This window comes from Ovis aries, chromosome 11 (genome assembly GCF_016772045.2).
Source record: "Ovis aries strain OAR_USU_Benz2616 breed Rambouillet chromosome 11, ARS-UI_Ramb_v3.0, whole genome shotgun sequence".
NCBI lineage: Eukaryota > Metazoa > Chordata > Mammalia > Artiodactyla > Bovidae > Ovis > Ovis aries.
In genome coordinates this window covers 45774918-45802628 of record NC_056064.1, presented here as the reverse complement: position 1 = coordinate 45802628, position 27711 = coordinate 45774918, and the positions used below count along the sequence as shown (strand labels likewise).

The 27711-nt window shown below is 37.7% G+C and overlaps 1 protein-coding gene across 7 annotated transcripts in view; it reads left to right on the top strand.

Moving 5' to 3' along the window:
* Positions 1 to 27711, top strand: part of KANSL1 (KAT8 regulatory NSL complex subunit 1) — a 167743-nt gene that overhangs the window by 112956 nt on the left and 27076 nt on the right. For 4 of the 7 annotated variants that reach the window (XM_060395745.1, XM_027974367.2, XM_027974366.3 and 1 more), the window contains 4 exons: positions 577 to 718; positions 11775 to 11876; positions 19814 to 19926; positions 20722 to 20917. In XM_060395745.1, coding sequence (XP_060251728.1) covers positions 577 to 718; positions 11775 to 11876; positions 19814 to 19926; positions 20722 to 20917 — 553 coding nt within the window. The remainder of the gene's footprint in view (positions 1 to 576; positions 719 to 11774; positions 11877 to 19813; positions 19927 to 20721; positions 20918 to 27711) is intronic. The other 3 variants (XM_060395746.1, XM_060395743.1, XM_060395744.1) reach the window with 1 other exon arrangement.

Sequence of the window (27711 nt, the reverse complement as noted above, 5' to 3'; positions counted from 1 at the left end):
TGAAAATTGTTATCTTAAAAAATCTATCTCACTTTTTAAATAGGTCTCTTGATTTTATTACATTCTATGCAAAGATATTTGGTATATAAAGTTAGCAATTGTTAGTGTTGTAAGTAGTGCTTTTTTAGAAACTGAGCATTTTCTACTTGTTGACTTTTGGAAACACTGTTAATTTGGGTATGTTGATCTTTACTCCACAACTTTGCTGACGCCTTGGTTAGTTTTATAATTGGTGGTGTCTTGGATTTTCTGTGTAGATCTGTAATCTTTATTCTTTATATGTCTTGAAGTAGAAAATATTTCTGTCTCCTGAGAAATTTTGAAAATTCACAGAAATTGTTTGCCGTCAGATCAGAATACTTGGAAGGCAGTTTCAGCTAGTTAATTTGGGATGTATCTATATGCAAAGAGTTTTATTCTCCACGTGGCCTGTGACATATATACACATAGTACTGAGTTTTTCTTGACACTCAAGTTGGTTTGTATAAAGGCATTTAGATGTTAAAACCTTCCCAGTCCCATTTAGCATGAATGTTACTGCTACTCTTGGATTTCACTCAGTTTATTTCCTTTTAGGAGGCGCAGGTCAGAGTGGAGATGGGCTGCAGACCGAGCAGCTATTGTCAGCCGCTGGAACTGGCTTCAGGCTCATGTTTCTGACCTGGAATACCGGATTCGGCAGCAAACAGATATTTACAAACAGATACGTGCTAATAAGGTAAGGGATAAGTGTCTGGTCTTTTTCAGCCCAGCTAAAAACTATCATTATCCCCTTTTCCCCATCCCTAAATAACTCTTAACTATGTCAAAGAGAATGATTTAATATGATCTGATGTAGCTGTTTAATTTGTTTAAGAGCCTGGTGTTACTTAGCATAATGCAGACAACACTGTTAGAATATAATGTTAGATTAGAATATGGGTTTAGAACAAAACATTTTGTATATCTAGGCTAACAGGGAACAATTAAAAGGAGGGTGGGCACAATTTAAGGTAAGCCATTGACCATACCTGCATAATTGTTATATATATGAAAAAGTGGTGATGACTGAGGGTTTTCATCTTTTTTTTTTTTTTTTTAACTTAAATGTGTTTCTGTTTTGCTGCTTAGCTTCCATTACTTTCTTGAGGAAAAAATGGATTTTTTTCTGAAAGATAATTCAGGCAAGATTAGACTCTGGTGATTTCATTTTTTCCTTGTCCTGCTTGTGGTGGATTGACTCTTATCATACTGCTTTTGTCTTTAACAGTGATGTTTGTATAATTTTTCTCCTGAAAAATCAAGTTATAAAAATGTCCTCTGCTTATTTGGGGTTTGACTGGGGGATCGATGTACATGGAAAAGAAATCCATTCAGCAAATAGTTGAGTGCCTCCTGTGTACCAACACTGTTCTCCTTAGTGGCAACAACAGGGACAAATAAAAATCCTCCTTTCTTGGTGCTGAATTTCTTGCAAGGTACTTTTGGTATTAGCTTGATGCAGTGAACTCCCTGACTGAACATGTGGGTCTAGATGAAGCATCTTCTGCTCCTAAAAATAAGTATCATGACACTTTTTTGTCCCACCTTAGTGCTGGTCAGAGCCTTAAGAAAATTGCCACATACTGCAGTTGTGAACTGCATGCATTAAATTAATTAGTAGGCCAAAAGTTAAAGGGTGACTAACTATCAAGATGAACAAAAGAATGAGGATTTGAAGTAAAAGTTCTGCAGCCTCCCTAATATATTATATAAGCTTTTATTCTAAACATTATACTGGAGTGTTCTTTGAGTTTCTTCCCCAGATAGAGTTACATGTAGTTCTCCAAAAGTTCATTGGAACATACTATAATTGAAGGCAAAGTCCAGAGGATTTAACCTTTTTTTAAATAATAATAATAATAATAGGTTCCCCTAGGATAGGGAACATATTAAATTCCTGACTGACTTTAAAAATTAGAGCAAATGAAGAATTACGCCTTAAAATATTCACAGAGTTAGTGAATGTTATGCTTTCCTTAGCTCTTTTCACAAAGAAAATTAAGTGAGATTTGCAGAATACCAGCTGGAATGGTGATTAAATATATATATATGTATATATCTAGGAGATGGCTGAATATGCCTATCCTGAAGAGAAAAACATTCTTGCTCAGTTAGGGACACCTCGTCAGTGTCTGTATCAAGACTTTTATAGCCAGTAATTAAGTGAGAATTTTCATATTTGAGAACTGGAGTCTCTTAGTAAAAACTGAGATTATGAGAATATTAGTCAGTCGTATTTGCTGCTCTATCTATTATGTTTGTATACAACTATATGTATTGTGTGTTTATATATGATCCTCATTATAAAACTATTAGTAAACTCAAAGATGCTCTTGATTGTAAGTGGCACCGTTATGGTACAGTTCAGTTGCTCAGTGTGTGCGACTCTGCGACCCAATGAACTGCAGCACACCAGGCTTCCCTGTCCATCAGGGTAGTGAAGGCTCCATTACCAACTCCCGGCACCTACTCAAACTCTTGTCCTTCGGGTTGGTGATGCCATCCAACCATCTCATCTTCTGTCATCCCCTTCTCCTCCTGCCCTCAATTTTTCCCAGCTTCAGGGTCTTTTCAAATGAGTCAGTTCTTCGCATCAGGTGGCCAAAGCATTGGAGTTTCAACTTCAGCATCAGTCCTTCCAATGAATATTCAGGACTGATTCCCTTTAGGATGGACTGGTTGGATCTCCTTGCAGTCCAAGGGACTCTCAAGAGTCTTCTCCAACACCACAGTTCAAAAGCATCAATTCTTCAGCGCTCAGCTTTCTTTATAGTCCAACTCTCACATCCATACATGACTACTGGAAAAACCATGGCCTTGACTAGATGGACCTTTGTTGCCATAATAAGTATCTTTACCAGAGTCACAGCATGGATACTTCTGTTTTTGATGCATACTTCAGAGAAGTACTTTGGCAGTGTGCCTCAGTTTACAGTCTTACTACCTGTGTGGGAAGGATTCTCACTTTTGGTTCCTGCTTTATTCTTTAGCTCATAACTCAGTAGTAATGACAGCAGTTTTGTGAAATTATCAAAAGTCGTCTTCTTGTTGTTCAGTTGCTAATCATGTCCGACTCTTTGCATTCCCATGGACTGCAGCATGCTTGGCTTCCCTGGCCATCTCTATTTCCCAGAGCTCAAATCTCTGTCCATTTAGTCAGTGGTGCTATCCAACCATCTCATCATCTGTTGCCCCCTTCTCCTTTTGCCCTCAATCTATTTCAAAAGTCTTAGCTATCTCTGGATATCTGGAAAGTGATTAATTGGAAGTTTTGTGTATATATTGATTATCCATGGGTTTTTTTTTTTTTTTTTTTAATCATTCAGGGTATAATGTTATTACACCAGGCCTGGACTTGGTATACCATTTTTGATTCTAGTTCTGACTTAGCTGTCCTAACCTTGGGAAGAAAAGTCACTAAACACATACTGGCCTTAGTTTCATGGTTTATAACAAGACATTCTAGATTATAGTACATTTTTTTTTGTCTACAAAAAAGATGTATGGCTACTAGTCTTAAAAATGCTGACAGGAAGAATAAAAGTAGAACAATAATTGAAATAATATATCAGGAAAATTTACAGCTTTATTAAATATTTATATGATGCCTTTTGGAAACAAATGTGTTCATTTCCTGGGGCTGCCATACAAGGTTGCACAAATTGGATGGTAAACTTAAAACAACAGACATTTATTTTCTCAGAGTTCTGGAGGCTAGAATTAAATCAAGATGTAGGCAGGACTCTGCTCTTTTTGAAGATCTGAGAGAAAAAATTTCCTTGGCTTTTCACAGGCTTCTGGTGGTTGCTGGCAGTCTTTGGTGTTCCTCTTGTTTATAGCTGCATCACTCCAATTTCTTCCTCCATCTTCTCTCTTAGTGTGTCTGTGTCTCCACATTTCCCTCTTAGAAGGAAACCAATCAAGTTGGGATTTAGGGCCCATACTAAACGGTTCTTTGTTCCGCTTTATCTTCATTTTAGCCTGATGATATTTGCAAAGAGCCTGTTTCCAAATCAGGTCACGTTCATAGGTTCTAGGTGACAGATTTTAGGGGGCAAGCACTAGAATTTTCCCCAGAGATAATTAACTTTCGTCTGATCGTCATGTATCACCATAGTGACAGAAGTTTGAACATTTACTATGTGCTGAACATTGTACTAAACATTTTGCTGTTATTCACAAATTTAAAGATAAAGGGTCAAAGAGATCAAGTGGTTTGTTCATAGTCATACAACTAAATGAGTGCAGAGCTGAGATTTGAGATTCTGACTCTGTTGTTCAAATTAGCACTTGCCTTAAATGCTTGACTATTTTATAAGTTACTGGAATGGGAGATTTTTTTAAACTCCTGTGTTCTAGTAAAGAGATTGGTGTTCTCCTTCCCCATTCTTCAAAGTTAGCCAGAGTTGTACAGGCATTTTCACAAAATCTAGGTTTGGTGGTCAGCTGTACAGTTATAGTTTGTCTTTGGATGGGGAACTGGTGGGTAAGATTTTCTTTTTGGATTTACTCTTTAGCATGTAAATTTCCTTAAAGTGACCTATTCCAGAAAAGAAAGGATTTGAGAACTACTAGATGAGTGTCAGTTTTCTCTTCCATCAAAAGTTAGGTATTGCCTTCCAGGCTGGTAATTATTAGTCTCTTTGAGAATAGTGATTCCTGCTGCTCTTTGGAGAGTGGGTACAGTTACTAGGAGCTCCTCTGTACTCTTCTTCATACTATTATGCCTTAACTTGCACATTCAATCAGCTTTTATTTTTTTAAAAAGATACTCCCATATATTAGAATGAGAAAGGAAAATAGCGTCTGTACCATGAGTGCATACTATATAGAAGTACATTCATGTGTGTTACTTAACGCAGAAAGCAACAACTTACAGGCTTGTAAGAAACAGAGCTAAATTTGAACTCAGGGCTCTAAATTTATCTGACCCCAAAACATTTCCTGTCTAATGCGTTCTGCTGTTGTATCCTTTTCATCATGTCTCTTAAGCATATTTATTGAAGAAGGTGAATGCACAAGGGAACAAGAGGATTCTATTGGTAAGGGAGACTTCTTTCTCTTAACACACAATCTTCAACATTCACATCTAGTACAAAATATTATCTTTTTTTAACTTCTTTTGACTGATCTGTCAGATTCCACAGCCTTGCTAAGGATGAAAGTGTTAATTGGGAATGAGAGGTGGAAGAACTATGAAACTTACGATAGGTAAGCTGCTGAATGGGAATAACCTGGAATACTTCTCTTCAGAATTGATGTAAAATAGTTGGTTTCATCTTAAGGGAGTTCTAAGACCTTGTGGTTAGCCGTGTCTTGCCTACATAGCCCAGGATGATCTTTACATAGCCCAAGACAATCTTGTGGAGCTGGTCTACAGTGTACCCACTGATCTAAGGTGGGCAGGAAAGTAAGTATGTGAAATTGCATCTTAATTTTGTTTGCAGATGAAGAGGTGTTTTGGTTTTGTGAGTTTTTTTTTTTTTCTAAACAAATTAGTATGTTTTTTCTTTCCTTTTTGCTTGCTTGCCTTTGCCCTCTTTTGTAATCAGGCTTAGCACAGTTTCTGCTACCATTTCTTTCTTTTTCAATTTTACTTCCTCCCCACCCCACCCCCCGCCATTTTTAAATGTAGGATAGACTTGTATTTCCACAGAGGAATAATTTGCAAGGATCTGTTAGGACTCCATACTACCATGAGCCTTCCCAATTTCTTTGTCCTTTGTAGGAGTTTTGTAGGTCTAAATGATCCAGGCATGGTCCTGATTCTGACTTAGGGAGTGGTGGTAAAGGGTGGGGAGATTCTCTTGGACTTTTCACCTTGGCCTTAGAGTGCAGTAGTCTCGAGGTTATTGCCACTCATGGCTGATGGCCCATCCATGTAATGTTTACCCAGCGTAAACCCTGAATGCTAGGGAATCCCAGCTTCAGGTTGTCATGAGAGGTGTGGAGTGGAACTTCATGGATTTTTCTTGGCTCACAGTGACCTTTCCTTTCATGGTTATTAACTGTATCAAGTCTATTTTAGGAAAACTTAGATAATCGTGTGGACCTTGTTTCAGTCAGTCTCTCTCTTGGACTCTGCCATTTTTCAGCCCTCATGTCATCTTCTATAAGCTTCTGTTAGAGCACTGTCATTGTAATACTTTGCCTACCTGTCTGAGGTAGGTGAAGGTAAACTCCTTATGAGTGGTATGTATTTTATTTATTTTCTTATTCTTAGGGTTTCACACCCTAACACATTGTAGACATTCAATAAATGTCTGAATGAAATTTATTTCATTATTTATTTCATTTATTCATTTATTTCACTGAGTGAAAAGATTTTAGCTATTTGTATACCTTTTATTTACCCATCTTCCTTCCAGTTGCTTTTATCTTTTTTGGTTTGAGGTACAGTGTAAAGATTTAATGGTTGGTTTTGTTTGCTATAATGAACATAATGTAGATTTGGTGGTAGGACAAAGAATGCATATATGAATGGGATCTACATCAGCATAGCACTTGAGTACATATTTACAGAAATAGATTTGATTAAAACTAATGTGCATTGAAAACACTTCTCAACAGATAGGAGCTCTACTGTTGTAGCAGAGGCTGGAAACCTTGAATGAGTCTCCGACTCCCTTCCATCCCATCCCAGGAATCATATTTGCATAACTGATTGATTCTGTCTTCAAATATATGTATCCGAAATCCAATCACTTTGGTCTAAGCAGTTGTTCTTTCTGCTTCTCTGTTTCCTATCCACTCATCTTTGTGTCAGCACCTCAGCAAATTGATCCTTTTAAACTGTAAGTCAGATCATTTCCCACTTCTGCTTGAAACTCCAGTGATTTACCATCAGAATGTAAAAGCTGAAATACTCTGAAGGCCCTGCACCACCCCACCTCCTCTTACTCTTCTAACTTAAGCTAAACTCATAAACTCCACTCTTTCATTTTACTTCAGGCATACAAAATTCCTTACAGTCCTTAAACGTCACTATTCTTTAGTTTTTTAGCATTTTAACACTTTCTAATAGGCTATGTGAATCGGCTTCCCTGGTGGCTCATTGGTAAGGAATCTCCCTGCAAGTGCAGGAGATGCATGTTTGATCCCTAGATGGGGAAGAATGCCTGGAGAAGGAAATCACAACCTGCTCCAGTATTCTTGTCTGAGAAATCCCGTGTGCAGGCTATATACAGTCCCTGGGGTCACAAGAGTCAGGACTTAGCGACTAAACACCACCAGTAGGCTATGTAAATTTTACTTACTCATATATTGTTGATTGTCTTTGTCCCAGTATTAGAATTCTAAGCTCTTTGAGAGATAAGTTTGGGCAGGGGTGGGCATGGGGAGAAGGATATGTCTTTCTTCCTGTACCCCCAGCACCTAAAGAATGTTGATGAATGGAGAAATGATGGCTTGATTTGAATGAATGAAAGAACAAAGAGTAACTGATTCTAACTTTGTTGTTCAGCGACTCGGTCATGTCCGACTCTTTGGGACCTCATGGACTGCAGCACTCCAGGCTTCCCTGTCCTTCACCATCTCTCAGAGCTTATTCAGACTCAGGTCTATTGAGTCAGTGATGCCATCCAACCATCTTATCCTCTTGTCATCCCTTTCTCTTCCTGTCTTCAGTCTTTCCCAATATCAGGGTCGTTTCTAATGAGTTGACTCTTCATAGCAGGTGGCCAAAGTATTGAAACTTCATCATCAGTCCTTCCAATGAATATTCAAGACTGATTTTCCTTTAGGCTTGGCTGGTTTGATCTCCTCACAGTCCAAGGACTCTCAAGAGTCTTCTCTAACACCACAGATCAAAAGCATCAATTCCTTAGCGTTCAGCCTTCTTTATGGTCCAGTTCTCACACCCGTACATGACTACTGGAAAAACCATAGCTTTGACTAGACAGGCCTTTGTTGGCAAAGTAATGTCTCTGCTGGATCTAACTAATCCAGCTTGTAACCCTAGTTCTGCCTTGCCTTGGCCTGTTGACATGACCTTCAACCTGCATCCTCCCTGGGTCTCTAAAATTTGATGGAGAATAAATGGTCCCTTCTAGGATTTTTAAAGCTTTCACAGGAGGATGTCTTTGTAGTCTCTCAGATGCTTTTTGGAAATGATTGGGTAGTTTAAGGGAAAAGAATTTCCCTTTGAAAAATATTGTCTGTTTTATCTTGACTTACCTTCTCACCTAAGAAAAATTTATGATGTAACTTTATATCTAATAGATTCATTTAGGCTCCTAGCTTTAGTTAATAATTTAATATTTTCTCACTAAATGGGGGAGAGTTTTTAACTTAAAACTCAAAAAAATTATTGTCCATTTTCTTTCTTGGTGTATAACTCTGCTAGGGAATATGGGAGATACGAAAATATTTGTATGTTATCTAAGTCTTCGAAGATCTTATCAATTAGTTAACATTTAAACAGCGAGTTGAGGCAACAATAAATGAAATAGATAATTTGGCCTAAGGTTCTGCTCCGGAAATTAGATTTAAATATACAGGATGTAAAGATAAAATCATGAAGCTTTAAAAAGTCTGGCAGTGTGGATAAAGAAAATAAGGGGTTTGGTTAACCAGAGACATTTTCTTGGAAGGAGGTGAGACTTGGCTTTGACAGGCTCTTTGAAAGGATACATGGCATTTTGGATAGATAAATGCAAGAAAAAGGCAGAAATCAGCATGAACAAAGACATAAGAACAGGCAGTGATGGGTATTACTACTTTGTAATAACCCCCGCCTCTCAACACCAACAACTTCGTATATATTCAGACATTTTCTAGGAGATAATGTGGTTAGTGTCCAACTGTGAAGGTAGCTGGAGCTAGCTAAATAAGGTAGGGACAGATTATGGAGGACTTTAAATACCAAGATGAGTTTGGGCTAGCTTTATATAGGAAATGGGGAGGTGGTTTGGGCTTTTAAGCAGCAAAGATGTTGAATGCTATATTTTGAGAAGGGAATGTTGTGCAAAATAAAAATAGCTGCTTTTTTTTTTTGTTTTGTTTTACAAACAGCTTTTACTTTGAAATGGTAAAGTTTGTGAAGTCTATTTTATGCTTGTGATTAAAACAAAATATTTTGCAGGAGAAGTCTTTAACCAGAGAAACCCCATTCTGAAGGCTAGAGCCAATATTTCTTGCTTTATTAATAACCTCTCCCTCTTTCTGAGGAGTCTGTACCCCATATTCTATATAGGCTAGGTATAGTCTTATTCCAGAATAGAGAACTGTTGTTTCTCTTACTGGAGATGGGGGCTGGGAGTTCTGTTTTCCTTTCAAGCTGAGGTAAAATTCCGTTGTTCTTTATAGGCTAACCAACACCCCATCCCTCCAACTCTCGCCATTGTCTTTACCTCTATTTCATAGAGACTTTTGCGTTAGGAAGAACCCCAGGGACAGGATCATCTGGTTCATTGGCTCACAAGAGCCTATGCCATAATGACCTGAGGAGCTCCACTTGATACAGTCAAAATCTTTAGGCCCTGAAATCTGTATTTTAGGATGTTCTCTAGGAGATTCTGATGCTGAGTCAAATGATTGAGTCTAGTATTTTTCAGTTCAGAGCTTGCACTAGGACTTACAGGGAAGCTTTTTAAAAACAGAATAACCAGCTCCTTACCCCAGAGACTCTTGGTTGATTTGATGTTGGATCTGGGCAGCTATAGTTGAGGAAGGTTTCCTCCAAGTGATTCTAATGCAAACTTTCCACTGGTCTCTTGCAATCCAGTCTCTGTTATACAGTGTCATAACCTGATTTTGTCTGCCTCTACGTGCATTCATGGAAGGTTCATTTGTGTTTTGTTTGTTTTTCAAAGTAAGCTGTTTGGTTGGTACAAAAGTAATTGTGGGTTTCAAAGCATGAATTTTAAATCATTATAACTAGGCTTAAACACATCTTTATTACTCAAAATAGGAACCATTACAATCAACACATTTTTGCCAATGAGAAATAAGTTTATTGCTGTATCATAAAAACCCGTGTTTCGGGATTCAGTGAACTCTTAGAAAGCATTTTCTGCCTCCTGCTGGTTGTGGAAACATTTTCCCTGCAAAACGTTGTTGAGATGCTTGAAGAAGTGGTACTTGGTTGGCAAGAGTCACGTGGTGAATATGGCAGATGAGGCAAAACTTTTGTAGCCCATTTCATTCAACTTCTGAAGCGTTGGTTGTGCCATGTGCAACTGGGCCCATTCTGTTGACCAGTGCTAGCTTCAGGCATGGCAGTTTTCATTGCATTTCTTCGATTTGCTGAGCATACTTCTCAGGTATAATGGTGTCACTGGGATTCAGAAAGTGTAGTGGATCAGTTGGGCAGCAGACCACCAAACAGTGACCATGACCTTTTTTTGGTGCAAGTTTGGCTTTGGGAAGTGCTTTGGAGCTGCTTCTTGGTCCAGCCACTGAACTGGTCGTCACTGGTTGTCATATAAAACCCACTTTTTGTCACATATCACAATCAAGAAATGTTTTTTTGTTGCGTAGAATAAGAGAAGATGACATTTCAAAAATGATGATTTTTTAAATTTTCAGTTAGCTCATGAGGCACTCACGAGACTTTTCACCTTTCCAGTTTCCTTCAAATGCTGAATGGTCGATGTTGAGTTCTTTGCCAACTTCTCCTATAGTCCTAAGAGGATCAGGTTCGATGATCCTCTCAGTTGGTCGTTGTCACCTTCCGATGACCGACCACTATGCTTCTTATCTTCAAAGCTTTCCTTTGCAAAACTTCTTGAACTATCACTGCACTGTACTTTAATTAGTAGTTCCTGGGCCAAATGCATTGCTGATGTTGCAAGTTGTCTTTGCTGCTTTACAACCCATTTTGAACTTGAATAAGTTGAATTTGCTTTTTACCTAAAATCATTTCTGTAGCCTAAAATAAATATAAAATAAACAGCAAGTGATAAGTCATTAGCAAGAAAACATAAAGTGAGAAATGCACATTAAAATGATGTATAATGTAACCACATGTATTTTAAGAATGTTTTCCAGTATCAAATGGCAAAGTTCAACAATGTAAAAAACAGCAATTACTTTTGCATCAACCAAATAACTTTTGCCTTTAAAACCAAGCTGGGCCCATGCCAGCTATGGAGAGGATTTATGGAATCATTTAAAATTTATTTTTATATTTATTATTATCTGGGATGAATGTAAAATCTGAACTTGAAATTGTGGAGCAATAACCTAATCTAGAGTGATTCTTATGCTTGTGAGAAATGTGTGTTTGGAACAACTTTTTAAGTTTTTGGTTTCTAATACACTTACTGTAGAGACTGTTACACCTTTGTTTCACCCAGTGCGTGTGGTTGCTCAAATATTGTTGGTTTAGCTCATCATTGTAGTACTTCTAGTTCTGTCATCCTTTAGCCACATTTGTGATCAAGTTAACCAGAAAAACTGCATTGCTGCTGTTAATATGGTATAGTCTAGTTGGTGATATAGGATAAGATACCATATTCTCAAAAAGACTCCAGATCTGGAAAGATGCTACAAGCCATGCCGGTTCGAACATTCATTTGGAAGAAAGGGGAAGCTTGGGTTTGAGTCTTAGACCTTACTCGTGGCTACTGCTAGGCTTTTGTTGAAGTCAGTCTTGGGAGAACAGAGCTGTGCTGGTGGTCTGTTTTGTTTCAGAACCTCAGGATAAAGGAAGGGCCTCTGATAAATGAATCCCCTGCCCCTAACTCTTGATATTAACTCCAGTTAAATTTGTAACTTACACCACTTAAGCTGTTTTTCTCTCTGCCCTGCAGGGGTTGATAGTTCTTGGAGAGGCACCTCCCCCAGAGCACACAACAGACTTACTTCTTCCACTTAGTTCTGAGGTGAAGACAGATCATGGGAATGATAAATTGGTAAGTATAAAAGACAGAAAGGGGGAAATGAGTGAGAATTTGGGGTATAGCTTCAGCACAGTTTATTCTCTGTAACAAGGATCTTTACAGTGGCTGAAGGAGGGTGACTGTATCACCTTTTATAACTTAAACTCTGAATTCCTGAAAGGGCAGCACAGGGTCCCTCATGCAGTTGTGTAGCCGACTTTAAAATTTTAAAAGCAGCTTCGAACTCTCAAGACAGCGCAGCCAGAGCAGGTACGACATTATGCAACATTACTGGAAATTAGGAGACCGTGCGGCTCTGATGCCTTTGACAACTAAGGTAACTGGAAATGTAACTTACAAACATGTTGAAAATGCTGTCTGAATTACCCCTTTAATTCTGTAGTGAGGATGAAGCCATTGTTTTTTCATAATCTTTTGTATCTTTAGAGCCTAGGTCAAACCTCCATCTTAATGATTCCTCCCCTTTTTCTATTTCTCCCAACACCAAAATTAATTTTTCCTTCTGAATTCCAAGACCACTTCTTATTTCTTTCATTTTTAAAGTTTTCCCCATGTCTTGTTTTTTATTTAATCTAAGGAAAACAAATAGGTATATATATGAATGAAATTGAGTTTAGACTTAACAGAAAAGTTGCAGAAGCAGTGCAGGGTCCCTGCATACTGTTTCTTCACCCAGCTTCTCCTAGTGTTAACAGCTTGCATAGCCATTGTTCAGTGTCAAAACCAGGAATTAACATTCATACAGACTACAGACTTTATTCCCCTTTCACTCATTTTCTCACTTAGTGCGTGTGCGCGCCGCCCCCACCCGCAATTGGTCCGAAACCCCCTATTCCGTATAGTTGTTATATCTCAGCCAGTGTGTGAGAACACCTCAGTTTTTGTCTTTCATGACCTTGACACAACCGTGCTGGTAGGTTATTTTGTGTAATGTTGCTTAGATTGGACTCACCAGATATTTTCCCATTAAAGGTTATGCCTTTTTTTCTTCTTTTCCCTGCAGTAATATCATAAAAGTGATACTGTCCCTTTCTTGCTATACCATATTAGGGGTACATGATGGTGGTTGGTAGCTTTTTCACTTGGTTAAGGCGATAACATGCCAGTAAATTAGTATTTTTTCCTTTATAATTAACGACTATGTCATGGAGGGATGCTGTGCGTTTTTCTGTTGCTTATTTTAATCCACAGTTTTATCATCCACTGGTAGATTTTACCTGCAAAATTACTGCAGTGGTCATTATTGCGGTATTGACTAAATGGTGATTTTCTGTTTTCCACATTGGTTCATTGGAATTCTGCTAGGAAGAGCTGTCTTTCCTCCCTCATTTGTTTATTTAGTTGGTTACTCAGTTGTTTATTTCAGAAATGTTTTTATGGTTGTTAATTTTATTTTATGGATTATTAACTACTAATGTTGTTCATTATTCACTTCCAAGTGTCTCAGCTTTTGGCATTGGGACCTCTTTTCAGATTGGTGCCCATGTCCTTTCAATGTGCCCTCCTTGTATTTTAAGTATTCACTTTATCCATCCAAAAATATCCTGTACTCATCTTGTATTGTACTTATTCCAGCCCTGGTTCTTTTTTATTGGAGACCAGATGTTTGAGACTACAGTCTGGATACTTGTATGCTCACTGCTACTTGGTGTCCTTGCTTCTATCTGAGACTTCTCAATATAGCTAGGAAATACATTAAACACGCATATATATTTTGTTATCTACCCATCTGTATATGCACTCAAAACCATGAGTTTATACTAATACCAATCTAACACCAATCCCTTCCTCCTTTCTTACCATACCAATCTAACACCAGTCTCTTTGTCCTTCCTTACTGATACTTATTTGTTCAGTCCTAGTACCATATAAGTCCCATGGATGGAGGAGCCTGGTGGGCTGCAGTCCATGGGGTCGCGAAGAGTCGGACACGACCGAGCGGCTTAACTTTCACTTTTCACTTTCATGCATTGGAGAAGGAAATGGCAACCCACTCCAGTGTTCTTGCCTGGAGAATCCCAGGGACGGGGGAGCCTGGTGGGCTGCCGTCTATGGGGTCGCACAGAGTTGGACACGACTGAAGCGACTTAGCAGCAGCAGCAGTACCATATAAAGTAGTTTCAGAATTGCCATCTTATAGTCCTGTGAGAAATATCTTTACTAACTAGAGTACAATATTGTATACAGTACGTTAGCTCAGTGATATACAGTCAAAATAACTATTTCCAGAAGTTATACTTATGTTAGTTCTTTTCCTCTTCACACCCTTCAGTATGAGGATGCAATTATTTTGAAATACAGCTAGGTTGCTTTGTTACTGTCGTGTTTGATTTCTTGTTGCCCACACACAGGAGTTGGTCTCTGTTAGTTGTTGCGTGTGTGAAACATACTGCAGTGCGAGCATTAAAGCTTGCAGAAGCTGCAGCCCTGTTCCTGTTTCCGCCTGTTCCCACTGTGTTCCAGCCTCCTCCCAGTGTTGCTCGCTTTTGCACTATCCTTCCTTCCTATATTTCTGCTGCACAGATGAGCAGATGCTTGTGTATTTCCTTATGTCTCCTTTCTTACAGGAAAGCTAATTACTGGGTATATATATTTTAAAAGACTAGGTTTGAGTTTTTTATTTGTTTTACCAAAAGGATTGCTTCTATGGTTTTTGACAATGCAGTCATTGTTTGCTTCTGTTTGCAAAATAAGTCTCATTCTTTTATCCTTTCCTTACTGTAAAATTGATGGGGTTACCAAGTGAACCTTTCCCAGAAGTAAAGCATGCAAAAATATAAACTGTTACTTTTTCTTTTTAAACATGCAAGGTGTAATCTTCCTACCATTGGTAACATAGGAACAAGGTTCTTTTCCTTGAAGTTTTGTAGTCAACCAGGGACAATGAAGGGTGCGTTGGCTCTGTGAGGATTTTGAGAGGCATGGGGTTTCCCACGTGGCTCAGTGGTAAAGAGTCTGCCTGCCAGTGCAGAAGACTCAGGCTTGGTCCCTGGGTTGGGAAGATCCCCTGGATGAGGAAATGGCAACTCACTCCTGTATTCCTGCCTGAAAAAAACCCGTGGACAGAGAAGCCTGGTGGGTACAGACCATGGAGTTGTTGCTCACCAGGCTCCTCTGTCCATGGGGTTCTCCAAGCAAGAATACTGCAGTGGGTTGCAATGCCCTTCCAGATTGAAAGTCTGCTGACCCAGGTCAAAGCTTGTATCTCTTATGTTTCCTTCATTGGCAGGTGGATTCTTTACCACTAGTGCATATTGGGCTGTGGATAAGTAAGTAATTGCAAAAACAGTCTTATAAATTCTTACTGTTCAGTAGAAAGATTTTCAACAGTGTTGGTAAATATAAATATTAGATAAATAGTCTTTGGAGTTGTATTATGCTATTTTAATTTTTAAAAATGGATAGTTCAAGGTTGTTTTAATATAATTTTAGTTTATATTTTAACCTCATAATAGAGACAGGAAAGTGAGGCACATAGTCACATTTTACATATACAGAAGTTGAAGCCTCGGTAAGTAGCTTGGTGGAAAGTTCCATTTTCACTTTAGCACAATTTTTGACCATGGTGCTAGTTTGTGAAAATGACTGGTATATTCTTTGTGGACCAACAATATTTTGTTTATTTTAAGCAAAACTATGCTGGGTATCATTTGAGATGGAGAGCATTTTAACCTGAGAATGAAAGTTGAATTTTCTATATCCAAGTAGCCTTTTCTTTCCATTTTGATAACGTTTGTCAGAAAGCAATAACGAACCAGAACAGAACTGTTAATTTTTCTAGACAAAGAAAAATGGTATTTCAAGCAAATGATGGTATGGCATTACTTAAATGACTAAAGAAAAGATACATACACATATGTCTTGCATTACACATCTAGAGATTTAGTGTGTGTTTTTAAGTTGTGTGCCTTTTGATTTTTTTACCCTTTTACTTTCTCTGCTTTTTAGTAAAAGAAATTTAGTGGACATGAGTTCTCAGACCCCAGAAAAACCTACCCCCAATAAACCTTAATTTAATCTAGTTTTTCTTTAAGGGCTCCTTGTCACACTTAATTGTTCTGGCCAAGAGGATAGAGCAATGAATCAAACAGATGCCTGTTTTTATAGGAATAACAAAATGGAATCTCACTGCTGTGTTAATCATTTCATGCCGTACATCTGACCCTTTCAATCGGGGAAAAATCACTTCAGTAACCCTCCTTGCTACCTTTAATTCTAAGATAGCCCCAAAAGGTAATCTCCTGGGGCTCTCCTTTAGAAAAGGGGGTTTTGCAGAAGTGCTCTGTATAGCATTCAGGTTTTCTGCTCTCCTGGCATCAGATGCATGTACCATCAGAGTGTATCTGAACATCACATGAAGCTTGAAAGAAGCTCTGTAGCAACTCCTGTTTACACTTTCCCATTGGATGACAAGTATCTGATTCATGCTTTAGTGTCCTGAAAATACTAATGATGTAAACCACTGCAATAGTAACAGTCAAGCTTATGTTAGTGTGTGGATTTAATATTTGTGATGTGTTTGTTAATAATTCTCTACCCTGTCTTTGAAGCCTTTTGGTCTGCAAGATAAGGGGTGTTCACTTTTTCTTAAGGCAATGTGAATGCATTTAAGAAGCACTAAGTAAAATTACATGTGACTGTGAGTTGTATTTTTCTAGATGAAACACTATTAGAGGATTGGGGTTAATATTTTAAGCTCTTTGAATTTGAGAATGGATGATGAACCTAGTTGCCCCAGTGCCCTTATTTTGGACTTGAGGGTGATTACACATAGACTATTCCAGGGTTTCTAAGCAGATCCCTTCTGAATATTCAGCGCTTACTTACATGGTTGACCCTGAAATCCAAGCACATTTCTTCTCTGACTTTCTTGCTCTTAATTGCTGTGTGCTTCTGTATCATTGACTAACATTTCTGTGCTAAATAATGTTTTGCCTGTTGACTTCTGTTTTAATTTGAGGACTGAATTACCCCCAGGAAAATTCAGGTTTGTCTAAGAAAAACAATAAAATGCACATTGAAGATTAATGCCCTTTAAATTTACTATACATCTGTAGTCATGAAAAACAATAGGTTAATTAGCTACGAAAGGTAAACTTGTTTGGAAATGAGATTTTGTTAAAGAATGGCAACACTTTGTCTTGACAGGTGTCTTGGTTGGTGGTTAGTTCTCCATAATCTCTAGAAAGTAAATCTTAATCAAGTGGAGGGTCAACCTATTACTTAAACGTGGGACTTTGTGAAAACATGTAGATATATAAACCAGATCTCTGTTGTAATTTAATGCTAAAAGCTGTTGTTTTAAGTGAATATAAAGTTGACAGATTCTTCAGATCAGTACCAGAAAGTTCATAGTCATAGCATTTTCACATTGGCAGGCAACTTTTTCATCTAAAGCAGAACTTTTGAAATCTAGGAAAGCTGTAACATGGCTGGAGTTACCATCTGCTAGTTAACACCAGACTGAATTTTTAAATCGTTTGTTCTTTGTCGTACCATAATGTTAATATTTGTTTGGGCCTTTTGAGGTGTTCCCTGAATAGTAAATCCTCACTAGCATTCAGGAGGATATTTGGGTTTATCCTCTGTCTCTCTCTTTTTTTAAACAAATATTACCTAAATATAAAGAAAACTTCAGTATTCGTCTTATTCTGCCTCTGCAACACTATTTTTTACCTTGTCATTTTCTGTGTATGTACATTTTTAGTCACCACAATTGTATTAAAAATATTTTGGATTCAACCCTTATGATATTTTCAATATTCTTATTTTGTATACCACATTTTATAACTATGCCTCAGGTGTTGAGTATTTAGGTTATTGATCCATATCATTGCAGTGACTGCCTTTATGTATAAAATTTTGGGGGACATTTTGTTATTTCTTTAAGATAGACTTTAAGAGGGAGTAAAATACTTTGTCAGAAGATACAGACATCTTTGCAACTTGCTGTTGTTCAGTCCCTAAGTCATGTCTGACTCTTTGTGACCTCATGGACTGCAGCAGGCCAGGTCTCCCTGTCCTTCACTATCTCCCATTGTTTGCTCAGACTCATGTCCATTGAGTTGGTGATGCCATTCAACCATCTTATCCTCTGTCACCTCCTTTTCCTCCTGCTCTCCATCTTGCCCAACATCTGGGTCTTTTCCAATGAATCAGCTCTTCACATGAGGTGGCCAAAGTACAACTCTTACACATACTTTCCAAGAGGAAATCAGTGTGACTTTTAAAGCAATGAGTACGTGAGCCAAATGTACCATGATTTTGGTGTCATTGACTAATATAATTAATTGTTCAAGGTACAACAGTAAATGTATAGGGAATCAACAAGGAAGACAGAACACTTTCCCAGTATTTACTCATTGTGATTTACTCATGTGTTTTGTCTTGTCTGTATTCCTTGATCTAGATTTTTGGATGATTTGTATTAAATTTTTAAAATTAGCTTCCCAATCTCTTGTTCTTTCTTGAGGTTGCTCTCAGGTCTTCAGATCCTTTGGTATTTTCTCCTGGTGGGTATAAAGATCAAAAAAGAAATACAACAATACTGATAAATAGAATTTCAGCATCATAACATTGACTTTGCTACATCGTGATAGCAGTTACAGGAAAGGAAACATCAAAACACCCCAAAGTCAGTTTGAATGTAAGGAGGAGACAGAGACCGCAGCCATTTTCTGATATCCCTCGGATAACTGAACTGTGGTTTTATTGCCAGTACCTCAGATGCTTCATGTGATTGGCATCTACTGGCTGCCCCCACTCCTTTTAACCTGTGGTGTGTGTTCAGTCACTCAGTTGTGTCCAACTCTTCGTGACTCCATGGACTCTAGCCCGACAGGCTCCTCTGTCCATGGAATTTTCCAGGCAAGAATACTGTGGCAGGTGGTTGTTTCCTACTCCGGGGGATCTTCCTGACCCGGGGATAGAACCCTGGGTCTCCTGCGTTGGTAGCCAGATTCTTTACCACTTGTGCTGCTTGGGTAGCCCCCCTTTAGCCTAGTAAATATCATTTGTTTTGAAATAGCAAAATTCAAAAATTTCCAGATTTTTTTCCCCTACCTCCCTTTTTTCATTTTATATTTAAAATTTTAAACATATACAGTTGACTCTTGAACAACACTGGATTTAATCCACGTGTAATGTATAGTCGGCCCACTCCATCCATGGTTCCTCCACATCACTAAATTCAACCAGCTACAGAGTGTGTACTGTGTAGTAATGTAATATTTACTGTTTAAAAATAGCCACGTATAAGTGGACCCATGCAGTTCAGATTCAAAAAATTGTTTGAAAGTCAACTGAATTTGATTTGTGTAATCCAGACAGTAGTTCCTTCCTGTAGCATTAGATAGTTATTAGTTACTCATTGACATTTTATTAATTATTTTATTATATATGTATATAGTATAGTTTTCTAGAAACAAGCTTCCAACATACTCTGTGAGGCTAAGCAGGTATTAACTATATTTAAATATATTCTTAATTGTCTTGCTACTGAACTTACATACCCTTCTTGACTTTTAGGTTGGAAACTTGGACTCTTGTTACTATGTAATTGTTTTGCTGTGCTTCCAGTCCATGGAATCATTAGGCCATTTCCTTCTCAGTGGGCACTTTACTCTTTTAGTCTGTTAAACATTTTAATTCCTCACCTCTCTCCAAAGAAAAACTGGTTTCTCTTAATTTTTTTTTTTCCTCAGTCATATGAGGTTTTTTTTTTTTTTTTTTTTTTAAGGCCAGAAAACATATTTATTTGGAATTTGTGAAGACTTCAGCTCAGGAGTCATAAATCCAAGAAATACTGAAATTGTGTTCCACAAATGAGTTGTTTCTCAAACTGCTCGTGAGACGTTTTAGGTGTTTCATTGAAATGAAATGGTGCTGATTTTCAGGCTAATGCTATTGGTTAAATGTTGATGATATATTTCTGTTTTTCTTCTATTAAGATTGAATCTGTTTCTCAGCCACTGGAAAACCACGGTGCCTCTGGTCATCCTTCAGAGTCACTGTCTGCTAAATCGTGTGGAGCGTTGAGACCTGTCAATGGAGTTATTAACACGTAAGTTTATCTCTTCTGCATACTTCTGTGTGCTCATCAGGCTTGTAAAAGATGAGTTTGAGGCCTAGTTCTCCCTAGCCAGGACTAATGCTGCTTTAAAGAAGCAGAAACCTTATCACTTCATAATATTGTGCATGCCTCCTACTGTAGCAAGTGTATTTTAAGTAGCATGCTGATGTACTTTCCTGTTACTTACTGTGGCCTAAAATTGTCCCAGCATGGAGAAAAATTGAAAGTCCTGAGGTTATTATGAATTGTTGTGATTAGCTCTGTCTTTGTAGAATTCCCCAGAAGTAAAATCCTCTACTCTAGAACAGATCAGATTCCTAAAGGCTGTAAATTTGTATTTTTGAAAGATAAGGAATCCTTCTGCAAGTGAACAGTGAGTACACATCCCTAATAGGCAAGATTCACCATTAGAGCTGGTTCTCAGGCAGCTTAACATTTGCACAAGTTCACCATTTTCTTACCAGTTATAATTTTTTAGACTTTTAAGATTTTATGTTTTTGTTGTTGAAGAAAGCTGAAATCCCTTAGAACCTCCTGAGTTCACTTACTGACCTTTGCATTTTTCAGACACAATAGAGTAACATCCACCAAGAGCCTTACAAATAAGCACAGACACTGCATCCCAATTTAGATTAGCAGACATCAGCATCAAGAGGTGATCTCTGTGCTCTAGAACACTTGTTTGAGTCTGTAAATATTTGCAAGTAGAGGTGGTTGAACCAATATTAGAAGCTTTGTTTCTTTCCATCTTCTGTGAAGTAAATATTCTTCCTTCCCCTTGTGTAGTCTTCAGCCTGTCTTGGCAGACCACATTCCAGGTGACAACTCTGATGCTGAGGAACAGTTGCATAAAAAGCAACGACTGAATCTAGTTTCTTCATCAACTGATGGCACCTGTGTGGCAGCCCGAACCCGTCCTGTGCTGAGCTGTAAGAAACGGAGGCTTGTTCGACCCAGCAGCATTGTGCCTCTTTCCAAGAAGGTCAGTACCAGTGAGACCTGGTCCTTGTTAAAGTGAGCCAGATGCTCAGATAGAAGTAATAGTCCTTGCCAACTTTGGTTCATTTACCCAATGTTTTCCACACTTGGCTAACTAACAAGGCTTCCTGCAGAGCTTTAAGAGATACTAGGTTCCTGAGCCCTGTTTCCTAGAGATTCTGGTTAGGTTTGCTCTGGAGTTGGGCCTGGGAATCATTTTCAAAAAGTTAGAAAGCTCCTAGGTGACTCCTCAGCCAGGTTTGGAAACAATTGGCTTGAGATTTTTAATAGAAATGGGAGAGAGGAGGTTGTGAGTTCTGCCATCAATTACATGAAGGAGAGCGGTATGTCTTCTTTCTTACTGTTTTCACTGAAAATGGCAATGTGGAATGCTTTACTTTTAAATAAGAATCTCCATTAAAATCTCTTAAGTTGATGATACTAAACGAATGTTTGTCTTTACAGACAAAATGGAAATTATTTTACATCTACAGGAAACTTTGAATTGCCGACTTTTCAAAAAGCAGGGTTGGATTTATTCTAAAACCAGTGAAATAGTACTCCAGTAAAAAAAAAAAAGGAATGATTAAGAGCATTAACTTTGAAGAGGACGAATTTTGGTTTGAATTGTGGCACTGCCACTTAGTAGTTTTTGTTTGGGGCATGTTAACACCCCAGTCCACCCCAGAATGCTTCGGAGATCTCATAGGGTTGTGTGAAGATTAAATGAAATGTATGTAATTTGCCTTGGGGGTATCTGGCTGATGAGTTTTACTAGTACATGGTTTCTGATGGTGTTAACACTTTTATTTTTATTGATTCATTTATTCAGCAACAACAACAAAAATTTTTGAGCTCCTCCAATAAGCTGTTATAGAGCTCTGTGCACTGGGGATACAACACTAAAAATAAACCAGACAAAAATTCTTATCCTTGTGGAATAATCTAAAGGGTAGAAAGAGAAAATAATACGTGAACATCTATTGTTTTATTTTCTGTTTCTACCCACTAAGTTATTTCACTAGAGTAAGAATTTTGTAAATAAAACAATAGATGAAGTATATGGCATGTTCTGTAGTGTTAAATTTGGCTTCCCTTGTGGCTCAGCTGGTAAAGAATCCGTCTGCAATGCGGGAGACCTGGGTTGGGAAGATCCCTTGGAGAAGGGAAAGGCTGCCACTTCAGCATTCTGGCCTGGAGATTTCCATGGACTGTATAGTCCATGGGGTTGCAGAGTCAGACACGGCTGAGGGACTTCCACTTTCAGTAGTGTTAAGTGCTGAGGAGAAACATGCAGCAGAGGAAGAAAATAGAGAATGCTGGGAAACTTAGTTGAAATTCAGCCTTGAGGCATTTTTTCATTCTAAGCCTTGGAGACGTGAAAGATACGAGACTGGGAAGGAATGACTAGTGAAGTATAGATAGAAGGACAACAAGGAGTATGTGGCATGTAGAAGGCAAGTGAAGAAAATGTTTCAGAAAGGAAAGCATGATCATCTGTGTTAGATGCTGCAGACAAATCAAATTAGATGAAGACTGAGACTTGACCGTTCAGTTTTGTGGGGCCAAGGTTGCCTGAGACCTTTGTACACAGTTTTGTTAGGGTAGAAGAGTGAGATTCTGATTGGATTAGGTTCTGGAGAGAATGGGAGGGAGGGAATTGAGCAAACCATCAGAGATACCACTTTAAAAGAATGTTCCTGTAAAGGAGAATAGAGAAATAGCCTGTTTGACTGAGGGGGATGTTTCTTAAGATAACGCTATTGCAGTATATTTGTCAGTGGGAAAACTGAGGACAAGGAAGAGGCGGGTGATTGGTGCAGTGATTACTATTTGGACAGTAGATTTTCAGTGCTTGACTTGTTTTGTTACGGTATACATTTGGACTGCATGTCTTTGCCGTGATCGTTTTAAAAGGAAAGTGTTATTAGTGAAAATTACCTATCAAGCTCTAATGTTTCTCTCGTCTCTTCCTCAGACTGTCTGCATTACCAGAAAAGAGCTTGATGGGTTTCTCATATTGACATTTGAGTCAATTTTTTATTAATAGTTGTATAAATCTAAATTATTTTCTGAAAGGCTGGAGAATTGATATTGGAAGAGCAAAGAAAACAGTATATTACTGTTAAGTATAAGAAGGTAGTTTTGGCCGTGCCCTCGATGCTTTTAACAAAAACAAACAAAACCTACCAACACTGCCTTGTGGAGAAATAGTGCTCTTTTTCTGAGGTTATAAGATGGCCTCCTGGACTCTTGTATCTGTGAAGTAGCAAGGCTTCTTTTTGGGACTGACAGTAGTTTTCTTCCTGTTCATGCCTAAAAACTGGTGTACTTTTGAAGGTACCTGTATGTATTTAAAATAAGGGGGAAACATACAGAGCATACTAAAGACCCTTTGGTTCCAGTGCCAATGTCTAAAACAGAATCTTCCTGACATATGCAGAAATAAGCTACATGGGAAATAAGACAAAGAAGTCATTTTTGTTTGGGAAAGAAACCATCTGCTCATATTAGCAGTTATGCTGGAGTTCTGCCCTCGTTGGAGACAAAGGCCATACTCTCTATCTTAGTTGCTCACTGTGTCTCCAATGGATCCTCGATTAGTGATACTGAGCAGGTATATTGCCCTCTCTCATTTTGAGGTGATGGATTTGCCAAGCAAGTTTATTCAGTAGTTTTGGGTCCCATCTGTGTTCCAGGACACCTGGGCTTCCTTGGTGAACAAAAGTCATTGCCCTTATGGAGCTTACTTTCTAGTGGTAGAGTGTTCAGAAATCACCCAGTACTTCGAACAATAGCTTCTAAACTTTTATGGGATTATAAAGCACATGCAAAATTTTGGAAGGCTGAGATAAAAAAAGTAGAAGTAGAAGCTCTAATATTTTATTTACCAACTGTCCTCAAGCGAAAAGAATTTTTTTAATACTTTGAACTGATATTCTGTGATTAACAGATAATGGTGAATAGATCCTTACTTTGATAGTGGACTTCCACCATAACCATTGCATTGGATTTCTAATGGGAAATCCTTCATAGAGAAGTAATGCTGTTACAATGTTAAGGGAACACAGAATTTCTTTATGTATCCAAGTATTTTATCTCTTCATTCAGTTCTTACATGTTATCTATATTCTTGATATTTTGGTCATGTGAAATGAGATCTTTTCTGTTAGTGTTATTTTATAAATGATGTTGATTTTTAGGTATTTATCTTGAAATTGAACACTTTTCTGAACTCTTCCAACCAGTGTTCTTTGGTTGGTTGGTCTTAGTTTTCTAGGTTGGCTTTCTGTCATCACACAATATGACACCTTGTTATGTACTTCTTACTCCTTTTCACTTTTAGAACCGTGTTAAGAAATGGTTGTGGTGAGACATTTCTGGTTTGAATGGCAATACTTTTAGAAGGTCACTATCAATTTTGATGTAGGACAGCTGAAAATGAGTTGGGACACTGACAGTATTGTTTGCTGTGCTCTGGGAATGTTTAAAGATTTTAAAGGAAGGGTCAGTTTCTTTAAAATTTGTTAGAACTCAAGGTGAAACTGAGATTGGCATCTATTCTATAGACGATTATCCATCTCTCAGATGCTTTCAGATTTACTCATACAGATTTTTATTAAGCATTCTTTTTATATCCTTCTATCTGTAGTTAATATCCATTTCTCAGTCTTCGTTATATTTGTCTTCTCTTTCTTGATCATTCTTGTCAGCAGTTTTTCTATTTTATTGGCCATTTCAAAGATCAGTTCTTTGCTGTTAACTCCTTCCTGTGGTCTTGGTTTTTCTCACCCTCTTTGCCTTCATTCAAATGCCTGGTTAATTTATTTTCTGTTCTTTGTTACATAAGAACAAAAGCATTTAACTTTTTGAGTTTTCTTCTGAGTGTAGTTTTGGATAGCATTCCACAGCCTTTGATGTGTGAAGGAAGTGTTTTTTCTGCTATTTGTAAGTTGCCTTTGAGTTTTTTAGTTTTTTTCCCAGGAGTTAAGAATTGAGTTTTTAGATTCTAAATTGTTAGTTTTTCTTCTTAAGCTTTTGTTATTAATTTTTGTAGCATTTTGGTCAAAATGTTTCTATCGTTTCTGCTTATGTTTGTGGTCTGTTGTGTTGATTTTTTAACTGTCTAGTACAGCTTAATAAATTTATATCCTCTTTGTGACTGTGACTCCTGTTTCCAGTAGTTTTCTGTCTTTCATTTTACTTTTCTTAATACTAATGTTTAGTTGTATGTATTTTTCTCATTAAATTTAAATAAATTTAATGTTTTGTTTTCTATATGATTTTTGAAATAACATAAAAGTATACTTATTTAGGATGGTTTTGATTATAACATCTCAACGTGTGTTGAATATCTTCATATACCCCCTTTTTTTGGCTGCACTGGGTCTTAGTTGCAGCATGTGGAATCTAGTTCCCTGACCAAGGATCAAACCTGGGTCCCCTTCATTGGAAGCTCAGGGTCTTTACCCAGTGGACCAGGAGGGAATTTCTTTGTGTGAGTTTTGAATTTGAATTTGTGGTTCTTCAGTGATTTGAACACAGTTTGTTCTTAGATCATCATTTTTGTCCCTTAAAACTCTTGTGTCTTTTGGTAGGCAGAAGAGAACAATTGTTTATTGTGTTTTGTTGTGGCCAATCTTCGTTTCTTTCCTTTTTATTGATAACTGATTTTACTCTGTGCTGTCCAATATGGTATCCACTGTCCACATGTAACTATTTAAAATTAGAATTAAAAAATTCAGTACGTCACCCACACCAGCCCCATTTCAAGTATTGAGTAGTCACATGACTAGTGCTAACGTATTTAGTTGCGCTAATACAGAATATTTTTACCATTGCAGTGCTGCACCAGACTGTGCTTCAGAGTGTTTTTTATGTACCCTGTTTCCTTCTGTTATTATGGAAGAAATGTGGTGACACTTGTTTTTTTTATTCTAAGTTTGTAGTTGCCTCTTTTAAGTATACCAGTTATCGGTATGTTACTGATCCCTTTTCTTTTTTTCTAGCTCTTACTACCTGCTCTACAACATTGTTGTGATCATTAAATTAGATTCCTGAAGTGACTGGCATATTTTGAACACAAATAATAAGTATGCAGATGTTAGCTAGCTGTTAATTTTTCTCTGCCTTCAGCCCTTTGGTTCTCCCATAGTGCAAAGGAATGACAGTTAAGTTTATATTTATTGTATCATCTTGTTGTCCTTTTACTTTACTCTCTTACTTAATAATAGAGGCTATGTTATCTTATACTTTTTTTTTTTTTTGGAGACACCGAAAGTTTCATTAATTGCTTTATTGAACTTGTTTTCCAGAAGTATGTTTTTTCTGAATTTCTCAGATTTGCTTTCTTTTCCTTTGTTCTACAATGTTCTACATGTAATCCCCACGCAAAGGGTTTTGTTTTTGGTTGTTTTTTTTCTCTTTCATCATTAAAAAAATAATTTTATCTATCTAGACTATGTATTTATCATTAGGAAAAACTTAGCAGCTGACTGAATTAGTTACCTGTCCCAGTTCTGGAGGCTAGAAGTCTGACATTGAAATCAATGTCAACCCTTGCCTGGCCTCTGAAAGCTCCAGGCAAGAATTCTTTCTTGCCACTTTCTGCAGGCAGCCTTAGCATCCTTTGGCTTGAAGCATCATAGCTCCCACCTCTGCTTCCATCTTCACATGATCACCTTCCCAGTGTGACTGTGTTCTCATGTAGCCTTATAAGGATGCCTGTCATTGGATTTAAGGCTTGGTTGCTCAGGGTTAAAGAAATCTTCCTGCAATGAAGGAGATGTGGATTTGATCCCTAGGTTGGGAAGATCCTCTGGAAAAGGAAATGGCAACCCTCTCCAGTATTCTTGCCTGGGAAATCCCATGGACAGAAGAGTGGGGCATGACTTAGTGACTAAACAGCAACAAATCCGGTAGTACTTCATATTAAACTAATTCCATGTGCAAAGACTCAATTTACAATTAACGGTCACATTCTGTGGTTCTGAGCAGACTTGAATTTGGAGGTAGGATCCGAGAAGGTGTCACTATTCTTAGTACACTGGCCATTGGTCTTTGCTGCTCATAAGATAGTTGAATCCTTTTCTCATTCTAAATCTAGAAGACAGACTGATCGGTGCTATTTCCAATTTGATTCTTGGATTTCAGTAGTTTTCAAACTTAATATACCTTTGCTCTGAAATATTAATATTTGAACTTTCTTTTATTCCCCCTGCCAGTTTTCTGGCACTCTTCTGTACTACTAAATTTATTATGTGAAGAACTTAAGTTCTCTTTGTATAGAAAAAATTACAGGTTTACCTGCCTCCTTCCCTGATTATTTTAATTCTGTGATGTAGAAGACCGATGTAACAGACATTGATGTATGCACCATGCTAAATGCTAGTATTTTAATTTTTTTTACTTCATGTGTGTTTTTTTTTTTTTTTGAATATTAAAAAGAAAGTTACAGATAACCAGTGGTCCTTTTATCTCTTTTATCGCCACTAGAAAGAGGTAACCAAAGAGCACCAAATGCAGTATGCTGTCATGTTGTACATATTTTGCAAGTTGGTTTTGGTGTGTGTTTTTGGTTTGGGTGTGTGTGTGTTTTAATTCAGTATTGTATTTTCAAGATCTCCATGTTGATGTACATAATTTTAGTTCAGCTTTTGTGAAATAGTCCACATTTCCTTAAAAGGCACTGCTTGTGGGGTTGAGTATATTTGTATCCTGTTTCTTGACTTCAGGGTTCTAAATTTAACTCATATCTTTGACTTATTAATTGTGCTCATATCTTCTATATCCTTTGGT